Source organism: Lissotriton helveticus, chromosome 9, assembly GCF_964261635.1.
Source record: "Lissotriton helveticus chromosome 9, aLisHel1.1, whole genome shotgun sequence".
In the NCBI taxonomy this organism is placed as follows: Eukaryota; Metazoa; Chordata; class Amphibia; order Caudata; family Salamandridae; genus Lissotriton; species Lissotriton helveticus.
Window position 1 is genome coordinate 376,025,496 of NC_136070.1, and position 26,029 is coordinate 376,051,524.

General features: G+C 44.6%; 1 protein-coding gene across 2 annotated transcripts in view; it reads right to left on the minus strand.

Annotated features, from left to right (window-relative positions):
• Positions 1–26,029, minus strand: part of AK7 (adenylate kinase 7) — a 344,520-nt gene that overhangs the window by 63,170 nt on the left and 255,321 nt on the right. For both annotated transcript variants that reach the window (XM_078660128.1, XM_078660127.1), the window contains exons 9-10: positions 23,364–23,441; positions 12,406–12,555 (exon numbers count right to left, since the gene is read on the minus strand). In XM_078660128.1, coding sequence (XP_078516254.1) covers positions 12,406–12,555; positions 23,364–23,441 — 228 coding nt within the window. The remainder of the gene's footprint in view (positions 1–12,405; positions 12,556–23,363; positions 23,442–26,029) is intronic.

The following is a 26,029-nucleotide window of genomic DNA, read 5'->3' on the forward strand; positions in this document are numbered from 1 at the left end:
ACCGCAGTAGATGCATTAATGTGCACAGGCTGAGACAGGGGGTCGAAACGTTGACACTATGAAAAGGAAAACTTAGACTACCTACTGTTGGACTTGGCCCCTTTTGGAAGGTTCACCCCGAAACTTTTTGCGTTCCCCTAGCCTTTTTCTGTAACCTGGAGTTGCTGATGAAGGACGGTGTGAGATGAACCCCCATGGTCCCCCAGAGCATAGCACAGTTGGTGCCAGTGCCCATGCTTCCCTGAGCGGTCCCGCAGGAGAGCGGGCCGCTCCAACGTGGGGCATGCTTTATTACAGAGCCCGTGTGGCTCCAACGAGGGGCACAGTCGTGTTAGGGCGCCAGTGAGGGCCCCGAGGCACAGTAGTGCCCATGCCCCTTCCAGTTTGACAGAATGTCTACAGCTGCCCCGACTGACAGAGGTCAGCTGCACCGATGGGGGCCAGTTGATTTAGAGAAGGGCCCAGTGGGGCCCAGAGGGCACAGTCGTGCCAGGGCAGTTTTTCGTCCCCACAGCTGAGCAGCAGAGACCTGCAGTTGCAACGTTGGGAATAACTTATTCTTAGGGCCCCTGTGGGGGTCCAGAGGCACAGTGGTCCCCGTGTTTTTGTGCTGATCCCAGCTGTCTGCAAGAGCGCAGGCAGCTGCAACATCTACCATCGGGCGGGAGACATTTTATGACAGTGCCCCAGCGAGAGTGGAATGCTAATTAACAGTCAATAGTCAAGTTATTTGAGGAATTGTGGGAATCGTGAAACAGAAATTGTTTGTTGCTTTTAACATTATCACCTTTGTCACATTGCGCAAGCACTATTGTTAGGAATCGAGCATATTTGTAGGGCCAGAGACTGACATTATTATTATTATTATTATTAGAATTTATATTGCGCAACAGCTACCCAAAAGGGTTTCCTGGCGCATTTAGAGAAGCCGTAACGAGAAGGATCCTGGACTACTTATTTATCAAACAGCCAAGTTTTCAGCAGCTTACGGAAACTGGAATAGCTTGCTTAATTTCTAAGTGAAATTGGGAGGGAATTCCAGTAGGATGGCCCTAGATATGTGAAGGATGTCCCTCCAATTCGTGTTAGTTTATATTTGGGGACAGCAAAACGGCCGTGGGAGGTTGATCTTAGATTTCTGGATGGAGTATAGGGTGTGGCCAGGGAGCAGAGGTAGCTGGGGGCTGTTCCGGATTTAATTTTGTGCATGTAAGTGAGTGCTTTCAATTTTACTCCATTTTCTATGTTTAACCAGTGCAGTTTTCGTCGGAAAGCGGAGATCGATGCTCTTTTTGGCACTTTGCATAGAAGTCTGACTGCCGCGTTTTGGGCCATCTGTAGTCTGTGAATGATCTGTTTGTTTGAGCCCACATAGAGAACGTTTCCGTAGTCAAGCCGGGAGGTGATCAAGGCGTTGACTACAGTTTTTTTGTTGTTTCTGGTAACATCCAGCAGATTTTTCTCAGCCACTTGATGATGGAAAAACAAGTGGCCGCGACTTTTACTGATTGAGCATGCATGCTCAAAGTGTCATCAAGGAGTACGCCTAGGTTACGTTGGTGTGGTGAGGGGGTAGGGAGGGTCCCCATTTTGTCTGGCCAGTGTTGTATGCTCCAGAGGTTTTTCTGTTTACCCAATATTAGTACCTCAGTTTTTTCTCCGTTTAATTTAAGGAAGTTGGATTGCATCCATGCTGCTATGTTAGTTAGTCCTGTCTTGAGTGTAGAGGTATCATTAGGGTTTTGTGCGGATAGTGAGAACATGATTTGGGAATCATCTGCGTAGGAAAAAATTAAGAGGCCGGATTTTTCAGCCAGCTCCGCCAAAGGTTTTACATAGAGATTAAATAATAATGGACTTAAGATGGAGCCTTGTGGTACACCATGTGCAAAGGAGTACGTTTTGGAGCAGGCTTTTTGGGAGAAAACTTGAAAAGTTCTGTTTGAGAGGAATGCCTGGATCCATTTGAGAGCAGCTCCGCCTATTCCAATTCTGCTCAGTGTGTTTATGAGCACAGAGTGTGAGATGGTGTCGAAAGCGGCGCTCAGATCAAGCAAAATGAGCGCCACTGTTTCTCCTTTATCTAAGTTCTGGCAGAAAGCTTCTGTAACACCTAAGAGGGTGGTTTCTGTCGAGAAGCCCGCTCTGAAACCTGACTGTGAGGGATAGAGTAAGTGATGCGTAGCTACATATTGCGTCAGGTGTATGTGAATGTGTTTTTCTAAGATTTTGGATAAAATAGGTAACAGTGATATGGGACGATAGTTTTTAGTGTCAACAGGGTCTGCATTAGGCTTTTTTAGTAAAGGGTGAATCATGGCGTGTTTCCATGTAGGGGGAATTTCTGACTCTGTGTTTGATGTATTTAGAAGATGAGTTAGGACTGATAACACAGAATGATTTAATTGTTTCAGGATCTTGGCTGGCAGCGGGTCCATTGGTGAACCAGATTTTATTGATTTCAGAAGTGTATCCTATTTTCAGTTGTTAGGTGGGGCCAGTCCGTCAGGAAGTAGTCCACGTCTGTTTCACTGTATTCATGTACATCGGGGGGATGATATGTCGTTGGCATGGGTGTATTGGTGTTCACTGAGCTATCATGTGCATGTTCTTGTGAGATAATCTCTTGGTATATTCCTTCAACTTTGTTTATGAAGAAGGCTGCTAAGTCCTCGCATTTAGTTTGAGACAATATTGGAGGTTTGGCGACGGTATCCGAGCCGGCAGTTCTTTTACTGTGTTGAATAGTGTTTTTTGCACAGTTAGATGCATTACAGAGGGTTAGATTCACAAATGTTGCGCGAGCTTGTTTACATTCTTTATGATATTTGCTCAGTGCTATCTTATATGCCTGTTTATATGATTGTTCATATTTTCTCCTCCACCTTCTTTCAAGGATCTTGCAGCTAGTTTTAGAAACTTTTAAAGAATCGTTATACCAAGGCGCTGGAGGACGATGGATGGTTCTTTAGTATTTAGTGGTGGGGAGGCAGGTGTCAATGGCTTCTGAGAGCCAGTTTTGAACGGACTCAGCGAGGGGGCCAACTTTTTGCTCTAGGATTGGTTTATGAATCTCAATACATTCATTAAGTTTGCCGATGTCTAGCTTTTTCCAGTTTCTTTGTGTTTCCCCTATTCCTTTGGTGTTATTGGCGGTGTGCTTATCGTACGGGGAGGTCAGATTAAAATGTATCTGATAGTGGTCAGACCAGCTAGTGGGTGATGCCGGGGAGCAAGTGATTGTATTAAGGTTGGAGAAAATGGGATCTAGGAAATGTCCGGCTATATGGGTGAGAACAGAATTTAGTAGCTTTAGATTTATGGAAGCCATGTCAGATATGAGTCTGGTACTATTAGTGCAAGTAAGGTCCTCCAGATGTAAGTTTATGTCACCTAATACTGTGAAATTAGCTTTGTTTGTGGCAAAGGATGAGACCTCTTCCATAAAAGTGGGGATCCCGTTAGCATGGTACTCTGGGGGTCGATAGATTAACACTATTTGGGGAGAGAGAAAGTTTAAATAGAGAAGCTTCGCAAGTGGTGATGGTTAGTTGCTCCAGAGTGCAGCAGTAGTTTTTTTTAAACACTACCGCAATTCCACCCCCTATCCTTTTTGTTCTATCTATTCTTGCTATCGCATAGTCGGAAGGTAGGGATACAGCTATGTCAGGTCCTGAGCTCTCATGGAGCCAGGTCTCCGTGACAAAGACCGCATCAGATTGGTCATTTAGGAGTAGGTAAAAAATATTAGCTTTATTTTTGGGGAGTGAGCGGCAGTTTATACTTGTCATAGTGTATGTTTTGGGTCGGGGGGTTATTTGTGTATCGTGTGATGTAGGGGTGAGGTGAAATCCGCAATGAGTGCAGAAAAAAGGATCAGTGATAGTGAGAGTTTTGATACAGTTGGGCGTTAGAGATTTATTGAGGGCTTTCAGAGAATCGGAGTCATATTTGCGGATCCCTATTTTACTTACTCGTTGTTGCATGGGTAGATTGGTTGTTTTTACCTCCGTTATTTTAGTGTCAGGGATCCTGGCCCTAGGCCCGGGCCTGGCGCGGACGGACGCAGACGGGATTGCCTTTGGCGCGCCTTCGGGGCGCCATCGGCGCGCCCACTGAGCGCGTCCGCTGCGCGTACACTCGAGGGTGTCCATTTATCCTAACTCCGCCCAACAACTAGCCCGCTGCCCGCTCCGATTACCTCCAAGATGGCTGCGGTTTTCGGCGGCAGTCACCGGTGTTGCCCAGCATCCCCTGATCTGCTCCTAGTCATCAGATTCAGCTAGGTTAATAGCAACTGTACAATTTTAAAATAGTGTGGGGTTTTTAAGAAAGAAACATGTAACAAAATAAATTCAGAATAATGGCTAAAAAACAAACCTCCCGGCTTCCGCCTCAGGAGTTACTGGCTAGATAGTGGTTAGGTACAGCAATAGCGCAGGGCGTCTTTTATCCTAACTGCGCCCAACAACTAGCCCACTGTCCGCTCCGATTACCTCCAAGATGGCGGCGGTTTTCGACGGCAGTCACCGGTGTTGCCCAGCGTCCCCATATCTGCTCCTAGTCGTCAGATTCAGGTAGGTTAATAGCAACTGTACAATTTTAAAATAGTGTGTGGGGTTTTTAAGAAAGAAACATGTAACAAAATAAATTCAGAATAATGGCTTAAAAACAAACCTCCCGGCTTCCGCCTCAGGAGTTACTGGCCAGATGGTGGTTACTGCATGTGTTGCGAAGTGTCTCCCTCTCTGGGGGGGGGGGGTAATTTGGAGACGGTCGCTAATGCACATAAAAAGCCGTCTCTCCCGTACCGCATTGCTTGGCTTACTTCCTGACTCGTCGTGACCACGCCCCCCCTTTCCTGCATTTCCTGTTGTCGCTTCTAGCGTGCTACTGCTCCGTGCATCTTGTTCCTGTAGACCTCTCGGTGCAAGCCTTCTTGCGCCGGTGAGTGCTTGCGCGTTCTGCTCCTTACACCCCTGTGGAGCCGGATGGCAAGCCTTATCTTTCTGGGCCAGTGCGTTGTTATTCCGCTCATTCTCCAACCCTTTAGAGCCGGACGACTCGCCTGGTCACCTTTTCCCTTTTGCTTCACAAGCGTCTAGCTGTTCCGCTCCAATTACCCCCCACGGGAGCCGGACGGCAGACATTGTCTCTCCCAGCCTGTGCTTCGCTGTTCCGCTCCACCTTCACGTGGAGCCGGACGGCACGCCTTGTTTTTCTTTTGCTATTTTCCTCCCCGCATATGGTCGTTCCTCTCCTTTACTCCTCAACCGGAGCCGGATGACATACCTGGCATTGCTTTTCCCCCATACGTGCGTAGCTGTTCCACCCTCCCTTTTTCCCCCAGGGCCGGACGGCACGTCTTACATTCCTGAAGCATTTTAGAGCGTGTTAGTCCCGCTTTCGGTTGTCAGTGGAGCCAATTAGAACGCCCTGATTTTCTCTTGATATAGGGTGTTCCTCTGCTCCTCTGAAGACGGACTTTACCATTCCTGTTCCTGCCTAACATTGCTCTATTACCCTCCTCACTTGTGTCTTTCACCTACTGATCCCCAGAGTATTTCTGAGTGAGTGTTTGAATGAAAGTGTTCCCGCTTGTACTCTTCTTATTTTTAACCCTTGTGCTACCTGAAAAAATCTTCTTCCTGACCTGCATTAAGGGCTATTATCCAACGAGAGGCTGCTGCTGAAGATTTCCAAGGCATCCCGAGATAATATTTTGGTGAGTGGTGCACTAAACTATATATGCATTAATGTCTGTAAAAGCCTCATTGTACTGTAATTCAAGATTCTAGTATCCTACCTTTTTTAATTATAGCGCACATCGTCTCGGATCATCCTCACTGCAGAAATTCCAGTCCCATCAAATGAGGAAGAGTGGTGGTCACTCTATGGTTTATTCCCCACACTTTTAAGAAGCAATTATCTGTGAGCACGTGCTAATAGTCCTCCAGGTGTTGTTGCTGGAAGTGTGGGGAGCCTTCATCTTCGCTCCCGTGGAATCCATCTTGGACCCGACAGAAAGCCAAGCCCACAAATATATTCCCCCTGAGCGAACATGAATCCAGATGGTGTTAGTTCGCCTTTAGACCAGTCCCTGCTCAATGCTCTCCAGAGTCCCTCCGTAGAAGAGCTAGCTATCGCATTAGTAGATCTTCAATCAGAGGTAGGAAGATTAAATACAGAGAACCAAAGATTGCAAGCAGAAGTTATGCAGCTGAAAACATTAGCATCCGTAGAGAGTAGAGGTACCATCCCTAAGAGTAAAGAAAGTTCCATCCAACCTGCTCACTTCTCGGTTCCCTCTCACAACCCTGCCTCCACTTCATGAGGAGAGGGTTATGTACCTCCAGTCCAGGTCACCGTATATACTCCTAGCCCTGTTCCATTGGCTATGCCTGAAAGGGTTAATGGAGACAGCTCCAAGTTCAGTATCTTTATGAACCAGTGCCAGCTACAGTTCCTATGTAAAGCGGCAGCGTTCCCTTATGACCCTGCTAAGGTAGCATTTGTTATTTCTTTGTTGGCGGGTAACGCAGCAGAGTAGGCTGTGCCCTTAGTAGAAAATAATGACCCCTTGATGTACAACTTCACTTCATTTCAGGAAAAAATTAAGAGACTTTTTTCTAAACATACTTTTATGCAGGCCAGTGATAACGCTCTTCTCAATCTCAGACAAGGATCTAAAGACCTTCTTTCTCATATTACCACCTTTAATCGATTAATCACAGAGACCCATCGGCCTGAAGAGAAGAGAACATCTTTATTTTATCGGGGACTGAGTGATGAATTGAAGGATCTCTTATCTCGAATAGTGAACCCGCCGGAAGACTTGCCCTTCGTTTATAGATCTAACGGTTAAACTGGACCATAGATTGCACGAACGTTAAGGAGAAAAGGCACGTCCTAATCCTCCTAGGTTTTTAATGGTACGGACCGAGAAGAAGGAACCCAAGGATAATTCGGAGCCCATGCAGATTGGGGGATTGAGAGGACCTTTATCCGCAGAAGAAAAAGACAAGAGACGGAAAAATAATCTCTGTCTTTACTGCGGAAAAGGAGGACACTATGCCAAGGAATACCCTGTGCGCCCTCGTATTTCTCCCAAAAATATCGCCAGCAGTCACAGCACTTCCTACGTAAAGGAAAACTAGAAAGCTTAGAGAAAGTGGAGACCAGTTCTTCAAGTACAATGTCAAACAAGGTCTCACCTGTCAAGAAAATTGTGCCTTTGGTTCCGAAACATTTTAAGCTGCCCGTTACTTTAATAGTCTCTCCACAAAACCGACAAACTCTTGATATCCTTTTAGATTCAGGGGCTACAGGTAACTTTCTAGATATACAACTAGCCAAAAAGATTGGTATTCCTTTCGTGCCCAAAGCTCATCCTGAACCAGTAAGGGCTGTGGATGGCACAGAATTATCATCCGGATTAATCACTTATCAAACACCGGCTATCATTATGTGTGGTAATGGGCACTCGGAGTACATTGCCTTTGACCTAATTGATGCTCCTAATTTCGGTGCCATTTTAGGGGTTCCTTGGCTGCAAGTTCATAACCCCGATAGATTGGATTGCCAGGACAGTGACATTAAAATGCCCTTACTGTATTTTGAACTGTTATCAGGAGGCCAGTGAAGGGATTCATCCGCTATGCTGTGCGGTACATACTATCGCAGCGACCTCTTGCCTCCCGGAAATCTAAAAGAATACAATTCGGTATTTGATGAAAAAGAAGCCACTAAGCTACCTCCTCATCGTAGCTATGATTGCCGTATAGACCTTATACCAGGCGCCGACTTACCAGTCAGTCGTTTCTATGCTCTTACAGCCCCTGAAACGGAATATCTAAAACAGTACCTGGACAATATAGAAAGGGTTTATACGACATTCCACCTCACCTGTGTCTTCCCCTCTTTTTTTTATACCAAAGAGAGAAGGAGGCTTACGCGCTTGTCTGGATTACCGTTTGTTAAACAAAAGTACCATCAAAAACAAGTACCCTCTCCAGCTCATCTCTGTACTATTAGATCAGTTAGGAGGAGCTAAAATCTTTACCAAAATTTACTTGAGAGGCGCTTACCATCTCATCCGTATATAAAAGAAGGGGATGAGTGGAAAACGGCATTCCGAACAAAATACGGCTTATATGAATATTGTGTGATGCTGTTTGGGCTTTGTAATGCCCCCGCTGCATTTCAATACTTTGTTAATGATATTTTAAGAGAGTATCTTGATATCTTTGTGATTGTATATATCGATGATATATTAATCTACTCTCAATCAGAACAGGAACACATCATTCATGTAAAAAATATATTGAGTAGATTACAAGAAAACCAGCTATACGCCAAACTAGACAAAAGCACCTTTCACACCACCCAGGTGGACTTCCTGGGATGCGTAATATCACCAGCAGGAATACAGATGGATCCTCAGAAAATCAAAACATTAGTTGAGTGGCCCAGTCCTGGTTTGGTAAGAGAAATCCAATCTTTTCTTGGATTTGCGAATTTCTATAGGCGATTCATAGATAATTTTTCTGATTTAATCTCCCCATTAACCCGCCTTTTGAAAAAGGGGGTTCAATTTAAATGGACAGAGAAAGTGGAATTAGCCTTCCAAGAACTGAAAAATAAAATCACCACATCCCCGATTGCTGAACACGCAGACAGCACACAACCTTATTTTGTTGAAGCTGAAGCCTCACAATATGCTGTAGGTGGAGTTCTATCGCAAAGAGACAAGAACACTGGCCTTTTGCACCCTGTTGCTTATTTTTCCAAAACCTTGTTACCGGCAGAGCAGAACTATAATATTGGGGAAAGAGAATTATTGGCTATTAAACTAGCCTTCCAGGAATGGCGACACTATTTATTGGGCTCCCCTCATGTAGTAACAATTTACTCTGACCATAGAAACCTTCAGTTTTTTTAGAACTGCCAAGGCTCTCACACCCAGACAAATGAGGTGGGTCACCTTTTTTAGTGAGTATGATTTCATCATCACTTATCATCCTGGAACACAACAGGGTAGGGCAGATGCCTTATCAAGGCTAGGACCACACCTCTCAATGTCATGTGAATCATATATTCCCATCATTCCTGAGAATAAGATCATAGGAGTAGAAGAGCATGGGAAAGAAGCACCAAAAGAATTTATTGAACAACTAAAAGATCAATATGCTCGCATTCCTCAGGAGGAATGGGTAAGAGAACCCCTGAACATGATTAAGAACCATCTGTATTATCATGACACTAAACTGTATATACCCACTGTTTCATAGCAACAAAAAATCCTGCAGTGGTTTCATAATAGTGCTCTTGCTGGACACCCTGGAAGTCGCAAAACGTTAATAACATGTCAAAGATTGTTTTGGTGGGAGGACATGGTCAAAGATATCTCCACCTTTGTTAACTCTTGTTCAACTTGTGCCTGGCAAAAGGCTTCACATTGTGCACCCACTGGTCTATTAAAACCCACCGCTATACCTCATTCACCTTGGCACTCCATTAGCATGGATTTCATCACTGATCTCCCCAGCTGTCAAGGTTTCAACACTATATACGTGGTAGTAGACATGTTGACCAAGATGGCTCACTTCATGCCCTTACAGAAGTTACCTTCCTCTAAAGATCTTGTTCAAATATTCATAGAACACAAAGTACGTCTACATGGTCTCCCATCTGTTATTATTTCGGATAGGGGCTCTCAATTTGTGTCCAGATTTTGGCAGGACATGTGTTCAATGATAGGTATAGATCATAGACTGTCTACTGCCTACCATCCGCAAACAGATGGGCAAACCGAAAGAACTAATCAGCCCTTAGAACAGTATTTACGATGTTTACTAACCACTATCACAGGCACCTGGGTACAAGCACTTCCCTTGGCAGAATTTGCTTACAATAACAGCACACATTCCGCTACAGGAGTTTCCCCTTTTTATTTTATGTCGGCACAACATCTTAGAATGTTGCCCATTTCCTTTCCTAATGACTTAGACAGGATTCCTGCCCTTAAAGAACATCATAAAAACCTTAAATCCATTTGGAAACAAGCTTCCACAGAACTAGGCAAAGCTAAAGAAGCTATGAGACAGCAAGCCGACAAACATCATAGGCCAGAACCCACCTATGAAGCTGGAGAGAAAGTATGGTTATCAACCAGAAATCTGAAGTTAGAAGGATCAAGAAAATTGCAACCTCATTTCATAGGCCTATATGTCATACAAAAAGTAATTACTCCAGTGACCCTCAGATTGCAATTACCTACAAACATGACGATCCACCCAGTATTTCACTGTTTATTACTCCAAAAATATGTACCTCCTCAAGCTCCTGAAACACCACCCCCTCCAATAATCATAGAAGGAGAAGAAGAATATGAAGTAAACAGATACTCAACTGCCGCAGACACAGGGGCAAATTGTAATATCTTATTGATTGGGTGGGTTATGCCCCAGAAGATAGGTCGTGGGAACCGGCGGAAAACATTCATGCCCCCAGACTGATTCGGAGATTCCATGCCCTTCATCCCACAAAACCCCGACCTGTGAGGAGGCCTTTGGGCTGGAGAACTATTAGGAATCAAGCGTATTTGTAGGGCCAGAGACTGACATTACTGCATGTATTGCGGGGTGTCTCCCTTGGGGGGTAACTTAGAGACAGTCCCTAATGCACATAAAAAGCTGTTTCCCCCTTAACGCATTGCTTGGCTTACTTTCTGACTCTTCATGACCACGCCCCCTCCTTTCCTGCATTTCCTGTTGTCGCTTCCATTGTCCTACTGCTCCATGCATCTTGTTGTTCCTGTAGACTTCTTTGTGCAAGCCTTCTTGCGCCGGTGAGTGCTTGCGCATTCCGCTCCTTACACCCCTGCGGAGCCGGATGGCAAGCCTTATCTTTCTTGGCCAGTGTGTTGTTGTTCCGCGAATTCTCCAACCCTTTAGAGCCGGACGACTCGCCTGGTTACCTTTTTCCTTTTGCTTCACAAGCGTCTAGCTGTTCCGCTCCAATTACCCCCCACATGAGCCGGACGGCAGACATTATCTCTCCTAGACTGTGTGTCGCTGTTCCGCTCCTCCTTCACGTGGAGCCGGACGGCAAACCTTGTTTTTCTTTTGCTATTTTCCTCCCCGCATACGGTCATTCCACTGCTTTACTCCTCAACCGGAGCCGGACGACATACCTGGCATTGTTTTTCCCCCGTAAGTGCGTAGCTGTTCCGCCCTCCCTTTTCCCTCCAGGGCCGGACGGCACGTCTTACATTCCTGAAGCATTTTTGAGCGTGTTAGTCCCGCTTTCGGTTGTCCGTGGAGCCAGTTAAAACGCCCTGATTTTCTCCTGATATAGGGTGTTCCTCTGCTCCTCTGAAGACGAACTTTACCATTTCTGTTCCTGCCTAACATCGCTCTATTACCCTCCTCACTTGTGTCTTTCACCTACTGATCCCCAGAGTATTTCTGAGTGAGTGTTTGAATGAGAGTGTTCCCGCTTGTACCCTTCTCATTTTTAACCCTTGTGCTATCTGAAAAAATCTTATTCACGACCTGCATTAAGGGCTATTATCCTACGAGAGGCTGCTGCTGAAGATTTCCAAGGCATCCCGAGATAATATTTTGGTGAGTGATGCACTAAACTATATATGCATTAATGTCTGTAAAAGTCTCATGGTACTGTAGATTCAAGATTCTAGTATCCTGCCTTTTTTAATTACAGCACACATCGTCTCTGATCATCCTCACTGCAGAAATTCCAGTTCCATCAAATGGGGAAGAGTGGTGGTCACTCTACGGTTTATTTTTCACACTTTTAAGTAACAATTATCTGTGAGCACGTGCTAATAGTCCTCCAGGTGTTGTTGCTGGAAGTGTGGGGAGCCTTCATCTTCGCTCCCGTGGATTTCATCTTGGACCCGACAACTATATGCATAACTTTTGCCCCTGTACATCCTGACTTTGTGAAAAGTTTTTTGAAAAAAGTTCTTTGCCACAACAACAACAGTTTGGTCTAAATGAATGGAACAAAACTAATGTTGACCTTGGTGGTCTTTATATTTACATTAAATGTATTTGGTATGAACAATACAGAGATCGGATTAATGCTAGCTCCATAAATGTTTAAATGTTTCATAAATAATTCTGAGAGAAGCATAAGTGTGTATACTAAATGTTTATAAGTAGTCACATAATCAGGGATTTATGCTTGCAGAATGTAGAAGAGTCATCCCTACTTAAGAAAAGTCATAAGATCAAATACGACGTTACATTAATTGTATTTGTTACAGGAGAAATCTGTTGATATAGCTTTGGTCTTCTTACCTCCTCGGCATAGGTTTGAAGTTATTCAGTATACATATACTATGCAGTAGAGCGAGGAATATACTAGGGAGACACTCACCAGTAGACCTCGGCTTTGCTTGTATTCTTTTACTATTGCTTCAATGTTATCCACCAGCCCAGCTTGAGCGACCCAGTTGATGTTGAAGTTCTCTTTCAAATACACAGCTTCCATGCGAAGATTTACCAGCAACTGGTCAATGTGCATTTGCTGAAACAGGAAAACAGTCGGTTAGACAGTCGGTTAGAACATAACACATGTTCAATTTTGAACCATAAGAGTGCTCAGAAAACCTTTTAGGGTCAGGTCAACTAATGTTCCCCCGTGAGTTGTCACACTGTAATTCATTCATAGGTCACTACAAATGACAATTATTAGAAGGAATCTCCAGATTCATTGTGAAGGCTGCATGTGGGAACTGGTTCGGGATTAATGGGAGACAGAGGGGTTACTGGGCATCAGGTGTGTCAATTATCTTTATTAAAAGAAAGGTATGTTATTCTGCTCTCAGTGTGATACAATACACATAATGAAATTGAACAAGATATCTACACTCAGAAGACCAGTGACATTATCTCAAACTTAAGAGTTGCTCTTTGAAGTGTATGCAGACCCTACTCCAACAGTCTTTTCTGGCATTTGGATCAGTCAGGGGGTGCACTCTGGACCTCATAGTCTGGATAATAAGTCTTCTGGCACATGGGACCGCTCACTGCATTACCCTACCCCGTGGGAATATGCCAACCAGGGCCCGTATTAATGACAGGGTGCACTTTCCATGTATACCTCACTGTGCACCTTACAGCAGGTGCACCGAGAGCAAACATGGAAAGTAAGACCGATCAGAATTATGCGCTGCACTCAGGGCAGCCGCAAACTCAAAGAAGGCATTCAAGAGAAATACGGAATGCGTCTGCACTTTTTAAAAGGGATTAGGGATTCCTTTGCAGGCAGGTGCAATGAGTGACTGACCCGCCTGCAAGGGGATGTTGAGAGAGTACATAGGACCCCCTGCCATCCCTTTAGAGGGCTGCATTTAGACGGTGTACTGAAAGTGTGCCACCTTTTTGTGGCACACTTTCAGTGCATCTTTCAATGGCATGTTTGCCTCTGTGCCAACATCTGTAATAATATCCCAACTGGTATGAATATTTGGACAATTAGAGAGGATATGTAGAAAACATTATCAGCCCAATTGAACTTGGTGCATAAAAGGTGCATATGGTGAGCCATACTTGTCCGGACTCCTCCGTGCCGCATTACTTCTCCAGAGATCCAGTCTCTGCTTTCCTGATCACCGGTGGGATCAGACGTTTATTCTAAAGTCAACACGCCACTTTTCTTCCCTGAACAACCCGGCACTCAGGCCCCGGATTCATTCAGACGACCTCCCGGCATCCTTTCATGGATATATGATCGATCTATATCCCGACAGCACTGTTCTCCACCCAACCCAGTCCTGAAGATGATCCCAATTCATGAGGATCGAAACGCCGTCGACCATTCAGCCTAATATAAGGCGCTACCCACAATGTGGCTCATTTCACTAACAGCCGACCTACATCAAAAAACAGCTTCTCAATTCATCTGAAGCCACATTGTTTCGTCTAAATCACTGTATATATTCAACACCATTCACTATTGCGCCGTTTACGCTGATCACATTGTCACTTGCGTCGCCACCCTGCTCACCATATGCACCTTTTATGCACCAAGTACAATTGGGGTTGTATTACTTGTTTATCTACAGTGCTGCTACTACTGTAATTCACCCTGTTATTCCTAGATAAATATGATGCCACTGGCACATTCTACATATGTATTGAGTCTCCTTATTTCTTCGCTGATAATGTTTTTTACATATCCTCTCTAATTGTCCAAATATTCATACCAGTTGGGATACTATATGTGTTTTTCTATTATCTACCCCAATCCCAACGTGGTTGAAGGGTTTGTACTCCTGTAGTTTATACAACATCTGTAATAAGGCGTGGGCGCAGAAGCAAAGTGATTCCCTCATTTGCATGAGAAGACACCCGATGCAAATGAGGGAAGGCCCTCTAATTATAGCACTGGTGCTGTATGAGCACCAGCACTATCTGTATTACAAAAGGGGCCACACAGGTATCCGTAATACCAAAGTGCCCCAGGGTGTATAAAGCAGGAGTAAAATCCTGTTGTGCCCCTGGGACGCTTGTGTGATGGATGTATGACAGTACAACGCGTGGTATTACCATGCGTACCGTTACAACGCAGGTTTTTCAACGCATGTCGTTACAACGACTTGCGTTGGGGGGCGCTGGATAGTGAATAGTTTAATTTACTATTCCAACTCCAGTCCCCGTGGATAGTAGGGAAGGTGTTGGATAGTAAATTAAACTATTCCCTATCCTAGAGCGCCCTCCAGCGAAAGTCGTTGTAACGACTTTCGTTGCAATACCTGCGTTGTAAAGGTACTGCGTGGTAAAAGTTTCGTTGAAAAGGATGTTCCCCTTGTGTGATATGGCACAGGTAGCCTCTTTCAACTCTAAATGTATTTTATTCATGGTCAGTGGCCTGCGTGGTTCTGCAGAGGCCAAAGCAGCTTTAGTGATTTGAGAGAATGACAGTTGCAGCCCTTCGGCTCAATTGGTGATACAGGGGCCGTGGTGACCTTCTCAGAATGTTGTGTTAGCCCAACACAAATCATCCTGTCTAAGCTATCTGAGGGACAAGATTGTTACAGGAGCCTGATGAGGAACTCGGGTTGCCTGATACACACAAAAGGCGATGGTAGGAATGCTTGCAATTTGTCTAACCAAAGGCAAATGCTTGGGGTATCATCCAAAACCATTGTTATTGAGTTCACCATGCCACCTCAGTGTGGACCCAGCCATAGGCAAATCAGTCTTGACCCTGCTCCTCATGGGAACAGTCCAGCCCAAACTGCAAGGCCAGGTCCTCCTTGAACCGGACCACAGGCAACCCAGGACCAGGTCCAGGGTTGCTGGCTAGGGCACAGCACTAGGATCCCAAAGTCAAGAAGACCATTTCTAGGGAATTTCAGTGGGAACATCAGCCAGGTTTATGACCCTACAAACAGGACATATTGCACGCCACTGGGTCTCTCCTCTGGCATAGCACTTTCTGAAGATAGGCCTCAGGCTTACAGAGGTCATGCTGGACAGTGCTCTAGTAAGGGATTGAGGAACCACATATATCACTTCAGATATGGGTGACACTGTTCCTTACCCACACCTCGCTCATTGCTTGACGCTGTTTCTCATTCCTTCTTGCACAGTGCCTTCTTTCTCCAGAAAGCTGGACTGCGGTTTGCTCTTCTAAGTGGCGCTACATTGCAACAATACCCCAGTACCTGCTTTTCATCAGGGATGGTCCCTTCTCCCAGGAATGTAGCATGACTTCAAACCATATTCCTAACCTGAAAAGGGAACTGAACTGGCTGCCCAAAAGCACCAGCTGTGTCACTGAGAAAATATCCTTAGTCCTCTGCTGTTGACCTCTGGGCACCGATCCGTGGGAAATACCTGGAATACTAATCTGGGAATGCCATCTCATATTTATACTTAGGCCCCAATTATGAGTGGCTAGTTAAAATCTCTGGATCTTCCACTCCCCCCCCCCCCTCAGAATTACCAGTACCGATGTGCCTGGTAACTCCTGTCGCTAGGTCTATCAAAATTAGTGGATCACTTATAAGGAAGGCTTAAATAGATAGGGTAGAAATGTATTCCCTTTGTCAGACCTGTTGTGGATATTCTTGTTGCAAGGGAGTGGGTTTCACCTCATAAATAGCTACTAAGCAACATGGATTTGTTCTAAAAATGTTGCAGGGAGGGTAGCAGCTCCAAGTTTTCATTGACAGAAGCATGCATGATACATGGCACATAAGAAGCTTGGCTTCCCTAAAGTAAAAGGTGTGGCGCAACGGCCAGGGTGCCTGATTCTGGACCACAGGATTCACGGTTCGATCCCTTGTGTCGCGGCAGGTTAGTCCAGCACCTTGTGACTCTGGGCAATAGCTTGCTTAATCTTCCAGACGGCAGCCCCCTGTGCCTTGACACCCTCGGGTAATTGTGCGCTTTACAAATACTGGATTTCATTTAATTTCAACTGACTGAGACACAAAACTCTTCGGTGCATATCTCTGACAAAGAATGGAGAAAGATGGGGGCACAGTGTCACCTCAAACTTTAAAGGGGCTTCTGTTGCCTTCGCTTTTCAGGAGCCTGGTCCACTTCAAAGATCTTCAGGAATGTTCTAGGGAATACCTCAAATCTACATGCTTTGTCTGGTAGACTCTAACCATTCTCCTTTTTTCAAACCACTCTTACACAACAAATGGCTTTCTGTATCCCTGCAGTCGCACACACATGCATACATTCTTTAAGTTCCCTCTGCCGAACATCTTTAGAGCAAACATCCATGCACCATCCATGCCCCACATGAGCATAAGGAATGCTTAGTTTGCTTACTTTAGCTGAAGAGGCTAGTATGCTATTATGTCCATTTAAGTATCAGGGAAAGGGTCTGCCCCCACTGCTATGTTTATCTGCTACCATCAGAGACAGCATTTCCTATTCATTGAAAAGGAGAGTTGTCACTTCTAACTTAAAGTGGGGTGCACCTTGTGCGCACTTCTAGACTGCATAGCTCAGCTCTGGGTTATAGTCCATTTTTACAGGCCCTCTGTGGACACACATGATTCTCCTGTGTGATGAAGCAAAATTTACATAAAGGTTGAAAACTTGCTTTGAAGAACTATGAACCATGTAGGGGGTATTCCTGCCTGAACAATAGAGATGTTAACTGGGTACATACAAAAGGTGATGGGAGGATGCTTGCAACTTGTTTAACCAATGGGAATCGTTCAGGGTAGCATTCCAACCCCTCATTCTTTTGCCCACCAAGAAATCTCAGATTAGACACAGCCATATGCAAATTCAGCCTTGGCCTTGCGCCAATAGGAACAGTCCAGCCCAAACTGCCAATCCGGGTCCTCTCTGAACTGAAACACAAGCAACCCAAGGCCACTTTTACACTGATTGGGGCTCTTCAGTCAGGTGTTGCTTGATTCCGGTGGCAGTGTAAGCAAAAGACCTATGTCTAGGCATACCCATGGCCACTGAGGACGGTACATCAGACACTGACTTGTTCACTGCTCCCTTGCTCACAGAACCAGTCTGCCACTGTGGCCTCCATAGGTTTTTCCTTAGCATTCAAAGTGGTGGACAACCAGATTATTTTCAAATACCTGCAAGACAACTACTATTTGAACAGCGGATTCAACAATTAAGAACTACTTGCTAGGAGTACTAAGGTTTATAGTTGTTGACACTAATGGTTAACATCAACGTGCCCTCAGTCCCAGGCCATCAAACTCCACCACTTTAATTCCTGATGACAGTAGGCACTTCACAGATCCACCTCAATCTGGAGTTGAGACCTAGTAACAGAGTTCATATTAGAGAATGTAAAACATATAGCTGTGGATGAAAAAAGCTTCCCTTGTTTGAATAGACTGCAAACAGATTCATTAGGAGTATGTGGCAGAACAAGCAAATCTATACTATTAAACCTACTAAATGCCTCTCAAGACAAACTGTTGTGGTAACAAGAAACAAGCTACATGGCAATACATTAGGAAAGGTTCTTCTTCCTTTCCAATCTAATCATGCACTGTGTTAATGGCCTTATCCGGCAATGTAAACATTCTGACCATTGTTACCCAAGACATACACTGAAAAACTGTAGAAGGTACCGAACCAGGTTTGAAGATTGGGCCTTAATCTGAAGGCTCATAAACACATTACACCTGCATTCAAGCCTGCTCCATGTACAGTAAATAATGCAATCTAAAGAGTTATTGTAATGCACAAGGCCCTCTCAGGCTATGGCATTGACTAAGTGTAAAACCTGCCAACATTATGTGCCTAAGAATAACATACTACACATAATGGCATAGAGAAGTGCCAAACTAACAGTGCCAGGTGACAACAACACAGAGGATGAACCTCAGGGGGTCACTGGCACATGTTCTGGAACAATCTACACCATTCTTTGTTAACTCAGTCAATCTACTGATTATAAATGAAACATCTTAAAAAAATGCATCTTAGGCAATCCTCCCTCAGACCTCTGTCCAGTGTGCTACCATGTAAGGTGGTAGTTTCTCCGTACAAGAAAGCCAGGTGGGGGGATCGGGTAATGTCAGTGGTGGCCGCCAGGCTGTGGAACTGGCTCCTGGAACACATCAGGGGGTCAAATTCGTAACTGATTTTTAGTAAGCAGGTGAAAACTTGGTAATTTGTGAACTAGTCATTCATCAAATGTGTTGGATAGTTGAGGTTTGCCCTGCTTGGGTGGCACCTCTTTCACAGCTTCCTCCGTATTAGCGCTTTGAGACCTTTTGGTTTAACAAGCTCTAGAAATGCTACAATTACAATTGTGGGCATGAACCAAACATTGAGCCAAAACCTATCACCTATCCGATTGGTTACAGTGTTGGATTCCCTATAATAGGGTCAATTGTCATTCTATCTGTGATAATCGTCAGCAGTCTCAGAATGACAATGGGCCAGTCCACAGTCTTTGCGAGGTACGGGAGGGGCTGTTGCAGGCAGCTTCACCATCACCCTCTGGGAAGCACTAAAAGCCACAATAAGAGGGAAGCTCCTGAGCATCAAAGCCAGGATGAACAGGAGTAGGAACAAAAAAAATACAGAACTGGAGGGCCAGTTTAAGGAACTAGAAAGGAACCATAGCGCGAACCTGGTGGATAGGAACACCCTCACCACACTCACAAAAAAGAAGTATGAATTGAACAGGATACTAAGTGAAAGGGCAAGCACTTGGATTAACAAATACAAATCCATAAACCTATGCTCAGCAAACAAAGCAGGCAGAGCACTAGCAGGATACCTGAAAGCCAAACAAAGGCAGCACTCTGTTGTAGCGATTACAGACAAAAATAACAGAACGCACATGGTCAACAGCTAATCCTTGAAACCTTCAGGGGTTTCTACAAGGAACTGTACACAGCGGACAAATCACTAGCGGCAGACGGCGCGCAAACTTGCTAGACAAACTCGATCTGCCCAAACTAAGCAACGAACAAAGAGACTCACTAGAGCAGGACATAACTGGAGTCGAGGTGGGGATGGCAATAGACTCGCTGAAGCCAAATAAAGCGCCAGGGCTGGACGTATTCACGGCGGCCTTCTATAAACAGTTTCAGCCCCTGCTAAAAGAGACCATGGTCAGAGTCTTCCAGACGTGTTCTGACAGGGGGAGCATGACGAATTCAATGGCAGAGGCAAACATCATTGTCATCCCCAAAGAGGGGAAAGACCCACAATTCCCGCAAAACTATCGCCCGATCTCACTAATAAACGTAGATTGTAAAATATACACAAAAGTAATGGCTGCAAGACTAAACACATATCTACCTCACCTCATACACAAATCGCAAGTAGGCTACCTAAAAAACAGACTCTCACAAGACAACACCAGACTACTCTGCCACCTCATGAACCGCACAGCTAACAGCATGGAGAAGGCAGTCATGATTGCGCTTGACGCAGAAAAGGCCTTCGATAGAGTCTTGTGGCCCTTCCTTGACCAATGCATGCGCAAATTCGGCCTAGCGGATAAATACCGGAGTATGGTCATGTCACTCTACAAAAAACCCCGGGAACGAGTGGTGGTCAACACAACCACGTCGGCGATGTTCACCCTGGAGAGGGGGACGAGGCATGGGTGTCCTCTATCACCGGGACTATTCCTACTCGCATTAGAACCACTCCTTCACATGATCAGGAATAATCCGCTAATAACAGGAGTACGAGTCGGAGGACAAGCTTTCAAGCTGGCAGCATATGCCGACGACATCCTGATCACCACTAACGACCCAGAAACATCAATAGAAGCCCTGATGCAAACCATTGAGGACTATGCGCAGGTCTCAGGATATAAATTAAACCGTGACAAATCTGAGCCAATGAACTGCCACACAACTAAGACAGTACTAGGCACGTCCGGACTTGCGTGGCAGACGAAACCCCTGAAGTACCTGGGCCTCCTCATTGGAAGAGACCTTAGGTCGACCCTAGACCACAACGAGGAGGCAATGCTGAGGAAGATCAGGAGCAAGCTAGAAGCCTGGAGCCCCAAATTCATTAGCTGGTGGGGTCGAGTCGAGACGATCAAGATGATGATGACACCAATGCTAAACTATCTGCTGAGCATGCTACCACTAACCTTAACTAGGGACTTTCACAAAAAATAGATAAAGCAATCAACTCATTCCTCTGGGGTGGCAAGAAGGCCAGAATCAGCCTATCAAAACTTAGACTAAAAAAGTATCAAGGTGGGCTAAACCTTACGAACTACAAGGCATTCCAAATGGCCTGCCTAGCAAAACAGGGCATACACTGGATCTCCCCCACACCAGAGTACATGCCGGTCTGGCTCGACCTGGAAAGATGCATCCTGGGGGGGGCCGACCCAATCATGGCGCTGACGGCCAACAGACACCCAGAAGCAAAGAATGCAATCATCAGGAACACAAAGACGGCACTACTCAGAGTAGACAGAGAACTGGAGGTCAGCATCAAAGGGTTCAACTGGGAATCAATATGGTACAACTCCAAGGTGACATACAAAGGGGGGACATTAGAGAACACAGAGTGGTACAGCAGAAGCATCACGACGCCGGCCCAACTAGAGCTAGACAGCAACCCGCTCACATTCGAAGCACTACAGCGCATGCATAAACTACCAAACAAGGAGTTCTATGAATTCCTCAGGATCAAGGCAGCCATCACCAAAGCTAACCTCTCGTAACACAAACCATCCATCATACAGTACTCACAAAACCTAAACAAGACAGGCCACCAAACTGCTCACATTTACAAACTCATTACCCCCCGCACCACAACACTAAACAACAAAACACAAGCATTCTGGGAAGGGGAGTTACAGAGACCACTAAACGAAGATGAAAGGGCCAGACTATGGATCTCAGCATCCAAGAACAAGATAACCCCACAATTAGCCCAAACAAAATACTGGCTACTACACAGACTACACTGGACTCCAGCCAAGCTAGAAACAGTAGGAGCCAGCGAGAGCGGCACCTGCTGGAACTGCCACAAAGCAAGGGGGGACCTTGCTCACGTCCTATACGAATGCCCCATGGTCAAGGTTTTCTGGCGCAAAGTTTACGAACTCATAGACACGCTTACAGGCTGCCACATACAACGCGGCCTACCAGGCATAACCATGGCCTTCTTGGCCACAGAGCTCGACTCCAAAGAGAACCGCGAACTAGTAGACGTCTTGCTAACCGCAGAAAAAATTCTAGGTAACTGGAAAAACACGAGTAAAGCCACGTTCAAACGTTGGTTCAACTGGGTAACATTTCTACGAGGGGCCGACAACATTACCGCCAACCACCACCCAGCGAATCACACGGCCAGAGGGGACATGTGGGCGGCCCTGGATGCCCACCTGGAACGATAAACCCCCCCCCCCTTTTTCTCTCTCTCTCTATCTTTTCTTTCTCTCTCGTGCTCCACCACAAGCCAGACATTATATTTTGGTCTAAGGAGTCAAGAATTGTGACAAACTGTCTGTATATGTCAAATTTATTTTCAATAAAAATATTTTGAGATAAAAAAATAAAAAATAAAAAAATAAAAGATAAGTGCGAGAAGCGCCGAGTGGAAGCTTTTAAACTCATGGGGCCTCTCGCAGGGGAACAGTATACCTTCCTGAAATTCCCCAATTTGATTTTAGTATGATGTCTGTAATGCATCCGCAATTTGGGGGCCCCAAATTACAGACGCCTTACAGACATCATACTAAAATAACGGATGGTCCGTCAAATTTACGGACGGTTGGTCACTCTAATGGCTGTGGCATATAGTACTTGCTGGGTCGGACAATGTGAACAGCTGGGGGTCTCAGTAGGGTAGGTAGGGATGTCAGAACGTTGGGCAGAAGTCCCTTCAGTGTTACTTTATAGCTAACAGTGTACACGGACTTCATGCCTGATGGCTCTAAATCTTCAATATCTCTGCACATGTTGTTCCTTTCCTCTCTCAGCGATTTATCTACTCACCCAACAATCAACCTCTCTATGTACTTACTTATCTTTGCATCCCCTAACTTACACTGATGAACTCCATCTAATTACTCACTTACTCTTCCTAGACATTCACTCCCTCCCACCATTTGAAATCAATAACTAGCTCCTCCACTTCCTTCAGTCACTATAACACAAACCCCTTCCATACACTGATGACGTCCATCCACACATTTACCCATCTACCAATATATACTTTCATCACTCGCTACACCCTCTCACCCAATTACTCTTTCAACCATCCATCCACTTATCCACCCACACACCTACTCACTGATCCATAAACAGTCACATACTTACCCATTGATTCACAAATTCACTTATTTATCCATGCATGCAGTCATCCATCCGCTAATCAACCCACACATCCACCCTTTAATTCACCAATCCATCTATCCATCGGTCCATCCATCTAAACCTGCAGCCATTTATTCATACATCCACCAATCGTTCAAATATCCACTCACTCACCTATCCATTTCTATTTTATTGTGCCTATCTGAACTCCACATACTCGCATATACACCCACTCTCCCACTTCCTTCTTTATCATCCTACCAATCCACTAATTCACCTACCAGTCTACATTCCATCATCCCATTCATTAACCAGTCTATCTACCACTTCACTCACCTACTTATCTATCCACACAACCACACATTCAAAACGTTACTATCAATACATAAATAATGTCAATTCTTTCAAAACACAATATTAATAATAAGTATGACCTTTTGACTTGTCAGAGCCTGTTTAGAACTTTGTTTTCCTTTCTGAATTGTTTTGTAACCGGAGCTACATATTTAGAGTCAGTAGCTGGAATTAAAGAAAATGTGAGACAAGTTTCAGCAAAGGACAATGCAGTTCTTACCGTTAATTCATTGGTAAGGAAGACATTCTCTTTAGGAACATGTTCAACTCTTCCAGTCCCAAGGTGACTACTGATGCACTGTGAAAGAGATATCACAATTAAATATTGTACTACTTGATTTTAAGACTGAAAAGAATGAGATGTTCATTTTTGTTAAAATTACTCTCTTGGCATTTGTGACACTGAGAATTATACTTCGACACATTTCTGCAGGGCTCAAAAAGTAGAAAATTTGATTATGAAAGAGAGAGAATTCAAGTAATTGTATACCCCCACTGAAGTTGTGCCACCGGAGAAAAGTCTGCCATATAGTAAAGTCTTGTTTGTTCGGCAAGAGGATTATGTTGCAAATACGTTGTGTAGTAAATACTCGTCTAGAGTTCTGTCTGTAGTGCTCCAGATATTTCAGAATGATCTATCCAGGAATCAGGCCGAAATCTACATTGGTGTTTTCAACCAAATGTGAAGGAAGTTTTAAAGAAAATAGGAACGTGAGGGTCTTATCGAGAGTTTGAAAATGAATAAATGTGCCACCCTCAGCTAGCATTCCATTATTTAAAAGTGTTGGTGACCCGGAATAGACCAGGGACAATTAAAGAAAAGGTGTGGAAGGAGGGGTGAGAAGGAAGTTGGAGTGATATTTTGAATGACTTGATCTGTGCAACCTACACTAATCCCAATGTCAAGTAAATTCAGATTGTGACCATTTGTTATGCTTATGTATAAGCCCCAGATAATCGGCTCTCATTATATTTACACCTTCTCTGCACTACTGCATTGGAGGACATCAATATATGACTAATTATCCTTCTATCAATTCAATCGCAGACATTCTTGATACCATGTACTCATTGGACTATTTGTGTTTGTCTAGATACAATGTGTATCACATCTACAATCTTATTTTTGGTCGTGGTATACAGCTTAAAAAGCCACACATACCTTACTGCTCCCCACATAGACTCTTTAATAGTTGATATATGGTTGATGCAGGGTGAATTTAAAAGTTGTCCCACCCCTCTCAGGCATTGTATGGGAAGCCATTAAAATGTGTCAAGCTATTAAGGTTTAAGTATACATTGACAGGGAATCCATTCTCTCCTACACTACTAGCGGGGAGTTGCTGAACTAGTATCTTGTTCCTTGCTCCCAACTCAATGTTCAGGCTTCTACCAGCAAGCACTGGTATTCCAAGAACCCCTAGATGCTGTTACAAGAACTGCAGTCAGAGGTGTTCTGCTGCCTCAAGCACAGCTTGCTGTCAAATGGGCATAGATTTTGCAATGAGTAATGTCACCAGGTGAAGAAGAAACATGTCAACATAGGGACAGAGTTGACTGGATAAAGCTATTTGGCATGGCATCTGGCTATTTATTCTGAAAAGCAAGGTCAATCTTTTAACATCTCGGAGTAACTTAGATTTGACCATGATATCTTGCTGATGAATAGTGCTATGGCTAGGATCACTCTGCCATGGAAGCACCTTTTTAAGGTCAAGTTATATCTTCCTCCTTTGATGGCTTCACTCAAGGGGTGAACAGGGCCACAGAAATGGCTCCCCTAGCCATCATGGGTGTAGTATAATGCCATGCAAACCCTTCCAATAGTGGCCACATTGGTAAAACCATCCCTTTTACAATGGGTATACTTCAGTGGTTACTACTGAAGGAAATCAAATGATCTATTAAGCCTTCAGCTCAACTACTATCCATTTCCAATGTTTTGGAGAAGCATATTGGAAAAGTCATCACATGGCATTTGAAGAGCTATCAGGCCTGGACTGGGAACCAAAAACTGCTGCGGCAAAACTGTTCAAACCAGCCCGCTTCCTTCCTCACTTCTCTTGAGCTCTTGCAGCCCTTCAATACATCCATACCTTGTCTCTATCCTTCCCTGCTCTATCTTTCCTGCCTCTATAATGCCTTTCATCTCACCTTCTTTCTATCGTTCTCTTTATTCCTGAAGCCCCTCAGTGCTGCCATTAACCTGGGGTAGCCTGAGAAAGTGACAGATAATCCAACAGCGGCCCTTGCCAATCTGGACTCCAATGGCTCCAACCACCAAGGAAAATACCCAATTGAACAACTGACCAATCCATCCCCAGGGGCTGTTATGAGGCCTCATGCTGCTCCAATGCAACATATGGCCTATAGGGAACATCATCTGCTTTTGTTTGAGTACCAGATGTTCTACAAGCCACGGCTAGGTACTTTATCCTTTGTCAAGATGGGCTTCTCAGCACGTTTTGCTAATTAATATGGGATTTTGCTGTAGCACTTGATAGATGCAGTAGTCATTAACTTGACTAATAGGGGAAGCTTCCTTCCTGCAAGGTTGGCTATAGCATATAAAGATGGGGGAATCAAAAGCAGAGGGGTGCGTACACATGAGAGCTGAAGTTTTTCAAGAGTAAATGCTTTGCAAAGAAGTTTTTCCAGGTCTTGACTGCTGGTGCAGGAAATTTCGAGAGATAGAGTGAGATCAGGATAACCGAGTAACAGTCAAAAGCTTTAATTTACAACTAAAATTACTTAGTTCTCATGTTAGGAGTAGACACTCATTGTCTGGGATCTGTGCACGAGGCATTGCAATTCTAAGTGATGAAATGTTCGGTATGGTTTTACTGCAATCGCTGGTGTAATACGATATGCATAACTAAAGCCTAA